Source organism: Desmodus rotundus, chromosome 12, assembly GCF_022682495.2.
Source record: "Desmodus rotundus isolate HL8 chromosome 12, HLdesRot8A.1, whole genome shotgun sequence".
NCBI classification, from domain to species: Eukaryota; Metazoa; Chordata; class Mammalia; order Chiroptera; family Phyllostomidae; genus Desmodus; species Desmodus rotundus.
The window spans coordinates 20,619,392-20,630,919 of NC_071398.1; the positions used below are offsets into that span (position 1 = coordinate 20,619,392).

General features: G+C 41.5%; 1 protein-coding gene across 1 annotated transcript in view; it reads right to left on the reverse strand.

The window, feature by feature from the left end:
• The window catches only part of CFDP1 (craniofacial development protein 1), a 103,410-nt gene extending 96,130 nt beyond the window's left edge, over positions 1–7,280 (reverse strand). The window contains exon 1 of the mRNA XM_024556068.3: positions 7,089–7,280. Coding sequence (XP_024411836.2) covers positions 7,089–7,152 — 64 coding nt within the window. The 5' untranslated portion in view covers positions 7,153–7,280. The remainder of the gene's footprint in view (positions 1–7,088) is intronic.
• Positions 7,281–11,528: the final 4,248 nt, after the last annotated feature.

Below are 11,528 nucleotides of genomic sequence, written 5' to 3' on the forward strand. Positions count from 1 at the left end.
TTTGAATAAATAAATGCAACTATATGCCCAAACAATAACATAATCCATAAAGAAGAGATTCCAGCAAGTTTAAAAACATAGTTTGACTGTACATTTTCAGCAAGATGCAGTCTAAAGACAAAAATGTTCTACTCCTTGTAGTAATATCAATGTTGGTATTGTGCCACTACTTCCTTCATATGATAGGTGAAAGCTATGATAATGTAAAGTAATTACATTAATCATGTTAGGAATCCAGATGTTCAGAACATAAAAATGGCACACAATTATAAAATCAAAGAAATTAAGTATGAAAAAAACAATGTTAAAACAGAATTTAAGCCCGGGCCCATGTGGCTCGGTTGGAGCATGTCCTGTAAAGCAAAAGTCTGACGGTTCTCAGTCAGGGCACATGCCTAGGTTGCAGGTCCGGTCCCCAGGTGGGGCGCGTATAAGAGGCGACCCATCCATGTTTCTCTCCCTCTCTTCCCCGCTCTCTAAAATCAAAAAGCATGTGTTCTGGTCAGGGCAAAAAACCCCACATAATTTAAAGTATCAATATGAACTCTAACTCAAACTGGGACATTTTGCTGTGCCAGAAAGCAAGGAACAGGTCACTTTAAAAGGTTTTAAGATCTAGCTTGAAAGAAGTCCTAGTAGCCAAAAGTGATGACGTGAACTAAAAGGAATGATGGTTAATAGATTAAAACACATGTAATTGATAAAAATCTGTGAATACTTTATGATATTCAAAAAAATAATTTGTACCATTGTAAGCTATTATTAAAATTAACCCCCATTTTGAAAACTGATAATTAAGGAAAATGATTAACACCTGTCCTGCCCTAGTTGATGAGGGAAAGCTATATATACTTTCAGAAGAGCATCAGTTAATAAATGTAAAAGAACCACAGAACTAAAAAAACACCACGGGGAAAAACACTGACATAATGGAGGGATCCACCTCTCATCATCCTGATTCAGCAGTCACAGCTGTGGGGCTCAACCAGGCATTCAGTGTCTTCTGACGTCACGCACTGTGTAACAAAGGGTTATCTGTACTGTATTCTAGACAAAAATATTTTATTTGAACCACCAAGCATTCAGATCTACCTTCTAATGTACAGAAAATTCAAGGGACAAAGGAACAAATTAACACCGTGAGGGAGCAACACATCCTGAGGTTGAGACATTCTGCAGGACACACGCCTGACCCTCTTAAGTACATCAACGTCATTACACGAAGGTTTCCATTAGCTTACACAGATTTCAGGGGCGGGACAACTACAGGACATGTGCAGTCCTGAACTGGACTGTGATTTGGACAGACTAGCCACAGCCAATTTTGGGGTCGACTGGGAAAATCCGAATATGGCCTGTACATTAGATGAGTTACAAGTTTACTGAGATGGACAGGGAGAGACTGTTCACTGAAAAGAGCAGATAATACGGTAACATGAAAAAGTACAATTTCAGTTTGGGGAAAATACAAATGGCTATTGCTGGGTACAGAAAAAGATCAGAGTGAGTATTCACTAAGGAATTAGACCGATAATATCTGGGTGGTGGGAATGCAATGATTCTGTTTTTTTAAATGTTTGTCTGCTTTTCTAACTTTCTGCCAAGCTCATGACTGCTTTTGTAATACAAAGTTATTTTTCATCTTATAAATGGACAAACACTGCAGACAGTTCAGACAAGGAGATGCACATGGCTCTGGATCTTAAACATGTAAAAAGTTACTCAATCTCAGTAAAGAAAATAAACACATTTTAAAGTTAAACAATCAAGATCAAATTCCATACAGTTACTATGAGGAAAGAAAAAAAGAGTAAGAGGCAGAATAACAATCCGATAGACAACAAAGCACAAAATGTACAACTACTGTCCAAGGGCTCAGAGCTTGCCTCTCCTTTTTATTCCCCAATGCTTACATATGAGCCAAACAACTGAGAATCACGGAAAATATGAGAAAGCATCTAACATAACAGAGCCCAAAGCAAACATACAGAATGAATAAAAATCACTTGGAGGAAATGAAGGTTGTTTCATTTTATGAAGCTAGCGTTTTTGACACTAAAATCAGACAAGGAAATTGTAAGAAAACTACAGACCAACATCCCTCATGAACACAGATGCAAAAAGTCCTCAACAAAATATTGGCAAATATCTTCAGCAACGTATAAAAAGAATAATACATTATGACCACGTGAGTTTTATCCCAGAAATAAAAGGCTGCTCAAAATTTAAAAATCAATCACTGTATTTTACCACATTAACAAACAAAAGAAAAACCACCCATAAGCATCAGATGGAGAAAAAGCATTTGACCAAGTTCACCTCTCAGCAAATGAGGAATAGAGGGAACTTTAACCTGATAAAAGGCATGTATAAGAGACAGTATATGCAGAATGCCAAGGGTCAAATCCCAGCTTAGCTACTATCTAGCTGGGTGACTTTGGGGGCCTCAGTTTCTTCACCTGTAAAACGGAGAGCACAGTAACAGCACATACCCGGTAGTTTTCCATGATTGAGTTAGTCACTGTAAAGTGCTTCACACACACACACACACACACACACACACACACACACACACACAAATGGCAGCCTTATAAAACCTACAGCTAAAATTATACTAAATGGTGAAATACTGATTCTTTCCCCTTAAAATTGGAAACAAGGCTAAGATGTCCGTTGTCACTATTACTATTTAACATCATACTGGAAGTCATATCAAGTACAATAAGGCAAGCAAAAATAAATAAATAAAAGGTATATCTAAGGAAAAAGAAAAAATAAAACTGTTTCTACTCACAGATAACATGCTCTATGGGCTTGTTTGTTTGTTTTGGTGGGGCAGGGAGAACAAGGGGATGACCTTGGAACTGTCGATTTTGGTGGTTGTTACAGAACTCTAAGCATCTGTTGAAATTCGTAACTATACACCGAAAAGAGTGAATGTTACTGAAGCTCAAAAATTTTTAAATTTAAATATTATTAATATCTATACAGCAATAAGATACTGCACTTAGGAAACAAGAATGTGATTGCTATAAAAATTATTCAAAGAATAAAAGAGTTCTTCAAAATTAAGAATTTGAAAGGAGCAAAACAGAAGAGCTGGAACACAAAATATTGAAAATTTCCTACAAAGTGAAAAAAGTCAGAGGCTTAGAAGATAGGAGATAAATAAAAATTAGAGTACCAGTCCAGAACAGCTAACGTAACATTCAACGTAAGAATAATGACAATTTCAGAAAAATAAAAGAGAAAACAGAAAATTGGCTTTTTTTAAAGAGAGGGAGGAAGAAAGAGGGGGAGAAACATCAATGTGTGGTTGCCTTTCTTTCACGCCCCACACTGGGGACCTGGCCCACAACCCAGGCATGTGCCCTGACCGGGAATCTAATCAGCGACCTTTCAGTTCACAGGCCAGCGCTCAATCCACTGAGCCACACCAGCCAGGGCCAAAACAGATTTCTTAATAGAAAACACTGGGAGCTAGAAAATAATGGCACAACACCTTTAAAATTCAGAAAGAAAAAAGCAATCTATTGATTCAACGTTATTCCTATCAAAATACCAATGGCGTATTTCACAGAACTAGAATAAATAATCCAAAAATCTGTATGAAACCACAAAAGACCCAATACCCAAAGAAATCTTGAGAAAGAAGAACCAAGTTGGAGGTATCACGCTACCTGATATCGAACTATACTACAAGGCCACAGTAATCAGTCTGCAGCCATACCACCCTGAACGCACCCACTCTCGTCTGATCTCGGAAGCTAAGCAGGGTCGGGCCTGGTTAGTACTTGGATGGGAGACAAGGCCACAGTAATCAAAAACAGCATGGAACTGACAGAAAAACAGACATACAGGTCAATGGAACAGAAAAGAGAACCCAGAAATGAAACCACACCTATATGGTCAATTAATATATGACACATGAGGCAAGAATATACAATGGGGTAAAGACAATCTACTCAATAAATGGTGTCGGGAAAATTGGATACATACATGCAGAAAAATAAAACTAGTAATTTCCTACACCATACACAAGAATAAACTCAAACTGGAGTAAAGACTTAAATGTAAGGATCAAAACCATAAAACTCCTAGAGGAAACAATAGTCAGTGAAGTCCGAACATTTCTCTTAGCAATATTTTTTCTGATCTATCTCCCCAGGCAATGGAAACAAAAGAAAAAATAAACAAATGGGACCACATCAACTAAAAAGTTTTTGCACGGCAAAGGAAACCATCGACAAAATGAAAAGACAACCTACTGAATAGGAGAAGATATTCAGCAATGACTAAATCCAATCATTGTGGTTAATATCCAAAATTTATAAAGAACTCAAAACAACTCAACACCAAAAACACAAACAATCCAATTTTAAAAATGGGCAGAGGAGCACCTGAATAGACACTTCTCCAAAGAGGACATACAGAGAGGGCCCACAGACATACGGGAAGATGCTCAACATTTCTATCATCAGAGAAATGCAAATCAAAACCACAATGAAATATCACCTCACACCTGTCAGAACGGCTGTCACCAATAAATCAACAAACAAGTGCTGGTGAGGCTGTGCAGAAAGGGGGACCCGCATCACTGTTGGTGGGAATGCAGACTGGTGCAGCCACTGTGGAAAACCTCCATGTGGAGGTCCCTCCGAAAATTAAAACTGGAACTGCCTTATGACCCAGTGATTCTACATCTGGGCATTTATCTGAAGAAACCCAAAACATTAATTCAGAACAATATATGCAGCCCTATCTTCATTGTGACATTATTGACAATAGCCAAGATATGGAAGCAGCCCAAGTCCCCATCAGAAGACAAGTGGATAAAAAAGTGGTGGTACAGATACACAGTGGAATATTACTCGGGCATAAAAAAGAATGAAATCTGACCATTTTCGACAGCACGGATGGACCCAGAAGGTATCATGCCAAGTGAAGTCAGTCAGTCAGAGAAGGATCTCACTCACGTGGAATCCAAGGAACAGAACCAACCAACCAACCACACTGAAACAGAGTCGTGGATACAGAGAAGAGGCTGACGATAGCCGGGGGGCGGGGTTTTTATAAGGTGTACGAGTGTCTACTCACTGTGCTGTACACCTGAAACTAATTCAAAATAATACTGAATTAAACTGTAAGCGAAAAAATGTGTAAGAGAAATAAAAATTCAGATGGAGAATTACTACAGAGCTTGAAATTACTATTATAGAACACAAAAATCTATACAAAACGAATTATTGATCATGCCTGTGGGCCACATCATTATTTTTGGACATTTGAGGTCTCAAGAAAAAAATGTTTCTACCATGCATCCTCCTTCAAGAAGTTATTTGAGGTTATATTCTCATCGTGGTGGAACGCACCAAGAAAAAGGACAAATAAGACCCAAGAAACAGGAAGTCCAACAGAAAAGGCAGATAAAGGGAACACCCGGCGTGGTACCGAGATGGAAGCTACTAGGTTTTGAAGGGGTAAAATCCAGCCAAATCAGAGCGGGTCAGAAGGCAACGATGGACTTCAAGATGGACGTGGAAGATTCCCTAATAAATCTGAGTATCTTGGAAGATGATTTAGACAATTCTGAGAGCGTAGGGTCCAAGCAATAGTAAGTACACAGACTAAACAACAAGAAAATGGCATTAACTCCAGAGAAAACAAGTGGTGCAGGAAAAGCAATCACAGTATGTACCCTGGTTCAGCTCGGAGGCGGTGTTCAGTCGTTACAGAAAAGTAAACACATAGAGATGAAAAAGGGTTCTGTGGAAAGTGGCCTCACAGGGTGTGCATTCCTACCTGGGCAGGTCTGGTGGGTGGTCAGGCCCCAGGCACCTGCCTTCTTTAGCAAAAGGCTTATTTTTGCCTTGAGCAAACCCTGTCCAATTGTTCTGTGCATCTAGGTTAACACACTTTGGAAATGCCCCCTTTCAGGCCCCTCCTCCTAAATCGACCACCCTTCAGGCAGCACGCGACCTCGATTACCCTGTAAGAGTCCTGCCTTGCTTTCTCCCACCTTCATGTCATCTTCCTCCTGGTCCCTCCTTAGTCTTGAATGCATAAAAGAACCTCAAAATGTTATTCTCTGGAGCATTTCAGATTTTGCTCTTCCGCATACATCATCAGTTTGGCTCAAATAAACTCTTCTAAAAATCCTCTACAGGATTGGACATTTCTAATGTCAACTGGATACTGCTACACCCAAAACTGGACACAGGAACAATAGCAAGCTGGACAACTGGAAGGGTGTGTGTGCCGAGAGTGACAGGAATGAGCGCGGGGAAGATTGACAACGAGGAATGATGGGAACTGTTTGGTTTCAACACAAGCCTTTTTGATTAAAATGAAAAGCAGTTTTCAGATGATCACTCTGGCCACCCTGGTCCGTAATTAGGGTAGTTCAATAGCAGTGAGATTAGTAAGGGAGTGGTCACAAGTTAATTTCCCACGTAGACACAACAGAACTTACTGATCAGCTGGACCAAAAGTGAGGAATAAGGATGATTCCTGGCGGGGGGGGGGGGGGGGGGGTGTTTCCTACCTAAACGATTGCATGGGTACTTTTAATAAGATGGGAAAGCCTGGGGAAGGCGAAGGATGGCGGAAGAGATCAGTCTGCTTGGGTAACAAGATGTAGCTGGCTCCGCTCAGTTTGAGATGCCTATACAAAACCAAACATAAAAACTGAGACGGGAGCAAGGGGCATACGCGTTGGCAACAGGCAAAAAGCGTTACCACGCGAACTTTCCGCCGACCAGATCCCTTCTGAGGGCAGAAAGTGGACAGATCTGTCTTGCACGTGATGCTACGGGCACTTCCCTCGGGACGGAAGGTCGTCACTTTCAACGCTCAGACAGCCTCTCCGTCGATTTCGGCGTCGGCGTCACTAGGAGACGGCCGCGGCCGCAGCGCGAGGTGCCCCCGTGCACACCTCTCGGGCCACGGGAGCGCAGCTGGCAGGGATGCTCGAGACCCGCGCCCCGGGGCCGCGGGGGCCACGGGGCCCACGGGGCCCACGCAGCGGAGCCCAGCGCAAGCATGTGGGGCGCGGGGCGGGGCAAGCCTCTGAAGGCGGAATAGCTTACCAGAAGGCACGTAGTCCTCGTCTTCCTCTGAGGAGGCGACGTCGTCTGAGTCGAATTCCTCCATGTAGCTGCCACGCGGGGCGGGCCAACCTGCGGGACGGTAGCTACGAACCTCAAGGCAAATATTTAGGGAGAGACCATAAAGCTGAGGCCGGGGCGGGTCCCCTCAGCGTGTGCACATGCGCAGAGAGTGTATGGGAGGGCTTCCAAGCCGATGCCGGGGCCTGACGTTACTGTGGACTGTTGACCGAGCGGGGGCTTCGTGATGAAGCGGTGCATTCTGGGACTTGTAGTCTTCTGCTCTGCCTATTTTAATTAATTTGGTAAATGGGCTTGAATAAAACTACATATCCGTGGTTGATCCTCACTATTCACAGGTTGGTATCTTCGAATTCGCTTACTTGCTAAAATTTATTGTAACCCCAAAATCAATATCCGCAGTGCTTTCTGGGGTTATTTGCAGACGTGAGCAGAGGGTGAAAATTTTGAGTCGACGGTGCGTTTTACCAGCTGACAATGAGCAAGGCAGGCGATCAGATTTTTGGTTTAGTTCTCATACGTGTATGTGTACTTTTTGCAGGCTATTTAGTGCCACTTTTTAGCATTTTTTGTTTTCCATTTCTGTGCTTCTAATAGTAATTTTGCTGTTTAAAATGACTCCCAAGCGCAGTGCTGAAGTGCTGCCTAATGTTCCTAAGCGCAAGAAGGCTGTGATGTGCCTTACAGAGAAAATAGGTGTGTTGAATAAGCTTCGTTCAGACCTGAGTTGTAGCGCTGTTGGCCCAGAGTTCAACGTTAATTAATAAACAATTCAGTACATCAAGAAAAAGGGAAAGGAAGTTCGCCGATCTGTACTCGAGACGGCTCCAGAAAGCACTAACGTGACGTCTATAGTGTGTGAAGAAGGTATGGAAAAGATGGGAAAGCGGCTAAATTTTTGGACTCATGACAACAGATTTTTAAAAGGTTTGGTGGACAGCATGGTTGAGAGGCTGCAATTCAAAGAAATTTATGGTGATGTTACTCGGGGTCAGGAAAATGTTCAACCCTCTCGACTAGTGCTGGCTGACTTGCACGTTTCAAAAGGCAATATGGGGTGAAAAAATGTTAAACTTACTACAGGCAAGTTCTGCACGCCAGGAGGCTGCGGAAGGATTTTAAAAATACTTGCTAAGTGTTACACAGGAAAAAGGATATGTGGAAGAGCAGGTTTTCAATGCTGATGAGACTGGTGTGTTTACAAGGACACTGGCAAACAAACCTATATAATGCAAATGGCCTCCAAAGCTCTTGGTTTTAAGTCATTCCGAGAATATGCAACCTTGCTATTGTGAGCCAATGCCACCGGCGACTTCAAGTGCAAGCCCTTCACATTGTACAGAGCCAAAAATCCACAAACACTTCAAGGGAAAGGTGGTCGATCCATTGGAGGTGGAACAAAAAGGCGTGGATGACGTTTGATTGGTTCCACAACTGTTCCAGACCAGAAGTTGAATGCTATCTCCAGGGCAGAAACATTGCCTTCAAGGTTTTATTAATTTGGATAATGCCCCAGTCCATTGCTGTGAAGAACTCCAAAATGCCCACCCCATTGTAAAGGTTCTTTTCATGCCCCCAAATACCACGTCTCTCTTTCAACCCTTCAATCAAGGCATAATTAAAGCTTTCAAGGCACATTATACCAGCAAAGATATATTAAATAAGGTGTCTTTAAACAGAAACACACATAAAAAAGGTTATGTGTCGATCAGTTAACAAACATGTGACCCGAGACTCCCAGGAACCCAACCAACCCTGTAATTTCCAATTGTCATTCAGTATTCACGAGTTGAGTGTGTGCTGACTTTATAGGCATAACTACCAAGAACAATAAGAATTGACTTATTCAAGAATTCGGACATCATCCACATGAATCCTCCCTTCATTTTAATCCATATGGAAGTACAACCATATATAATCTCTATCATTTTATCAGATTAAAATTTGTTTCATTATAATCCAATATGGGAGGCAGTAATGCAGATAAGACATAACTAATATCCTATTGTGCAGATTTAGGGTGGGTTTTTTTCATCTGAAAAATTGCTCCTTGTTGATATTCTGGATTAGACTGGGTCTGTCAGCCAGTCCTAGAGTTACCTAATCAAGGAATAGATGAAACACACCTGTGAGTAAAAGGACATTACAGTGGCTCTGTGCCAGCAAACTTTTAAAAATAGCCTAATTGAATATAATTCACACACCATAAAATTTACCCATTTAAAGTGCACAACTCAGTAGTTTTTATATTGTCACGGTTTGTGCAATCATTGCCACAATCAATATTGGAACATTTGTATCATCCACAAAAAGGAACATCTTACCCATTAGTAGTCACTCTCCATTTGTCCCCCAATCTTCAGCCTCTGGGTAATCCTTCTGTCTGTATAGATTTGCCTATCCTGGACATTTCATATAAATGGAATTATACAACATGTCATCTTTTGTGACTGTCTTATTTCACTCAGCATTTTTCAAAGTTCATTTCTCTAGGTATGTAAGTACCTGTGGAATTGCTTGGCCATGTGATAACTCTGTGCTTTACCTTTCGAGGTACTGCCAAACTGTTTCCCAAAAGCACCGTATTATATTCTCACCAGCAGTGTATGAAGGCTCCAATTTCTCCGCACTCCTGCCAACACCTTTTGATTGTAACCATCCTAGTGGGTGTGAAGTGGCATTTTCATTGTAGTGTTGGCTTGTATTTCCCTGGTGACTATCTGTACTTCTTCGATGACCTTTCATGTCTTATTGGCCATGCTATGTTCTTTGGAGAATTGTCTATTCAGATCCTTTGCCCATTTTAAAACTGAGCCATTTGTCTTTTTATTGTTGAGTTGCAAGTTCCTTATATATTCTAAATATCCAGTTTCACAAAATATATGACTTGAAAATATTTCCTCCAATTCTGTGGGGTGTCTTTTCACTTTTATGCTTCAAATGATGGCACCGTTTGAAGCATACAAGTTTTTAACTTTGATGAAGTCCAATATATCTATTTTTGTCTCTTGTTCCTTGTGCTTTTGGGATTGTATCTAAGAAAGCTCTGATTAGCCCAGGGGCACAAAATGTATTCCTTTTTTCTTCTATGAGTTCTGTAGTTTTAGTTTGTACATTTAGGTCTATGATCCATTTCAGCAGATCTTTCTTATGGGAGAATAATAGAAAAGTAGATATGGGAGTTTATTTACCATTCTTATTGTAATTTTCCTTGAATAGCATGAAGGGACCCTGCAGGGACCTAGCTGACAAACTAGGTCAATCCTGCAGTGAGAAACTGGGTCGTAGTCATTTGCCCCATCACTGGCGTCTGAGTCTGGGGAAAGGACACACATTGGAGTTCTCCAGCATCATCCCATTTCTCCCAGTCTCCTCTTGAGCTCATTAGCACTCCACGCAACCTGTTCAAATCCACAACCAAAGTTTCCAGCCACATTCAGCGTTAACTGGGGGTGGAAATATTTTCTATTATGTCAAGTAATTTATTAAAGAGGTCAAAAATTGGTTTTCAGGCCAAATCCAGCTTAAAGACATGTAATGTTTGACTTAAAGACTTCACATCAATGTAAGTGAAGCAGCCAGCACTTAAAGATTGAGAGATTTCAAATAATCTAGATTTCCAACTTCCCTTGAAAAACTGGAGAATGTGTCAGCAGTGGGTGTGTCACATTCCCACGAAGTAGGAATGGGCTGGAACTGAGCAATGGCTTTAGACAGGGCTCTCCAGTGGGTCCCAATACAAATCCCAACTCCCGACAAGATTCCTGGTTCATTGCTGCCATGTGATCTTCGCAATAATTTACAAGGTCCTTTCTGCCGAACTCAGCACCTTCAGCCCCTCATCCGCCATAGTCTCATTGCGCTATTCAATCTTGGTTATCACCTTTCCTGAAAATTGGAAAGGTTTTTCTAGGCTGGTTCCTGGACACATACACACACAGCTTCTGGCCAAACTCTGCGTGTATCCTTCTGGGGTGCTAGAAACATTCTGTATCTTGATCTAAGTGGTAGTCATGTAGGTGTATGACTATGTAAAAGTCATCAAGATATACGTTTGTACACTTTATTGTATATTGTACCTCAGAAAAATGGGAGAATGGATGGGCATTCCCTTGCCAGACGTTATGTGTCTGCCTACAATGTCTGGAACTGCAGCAGTCACCGTGTGACTGGACAAGCTCCCCAAACTGGACAACCCAAATTGATCGACATGGCAGAGCAGGAAAAGATTTATGTGTCACAGTAAGTGCTAAACTAACCTTGGAGGCTCCCATCGTGTAGCTCCTGTCATGTAAAAATTTATGGAAATAATAAATTTTTGCCCCATCTGGTGTGGGTCAGTGGATTGAGCACCGGCCTGCAAACTGAAAGATTGCTGGTTTGATTCCTCATCAGGGCACA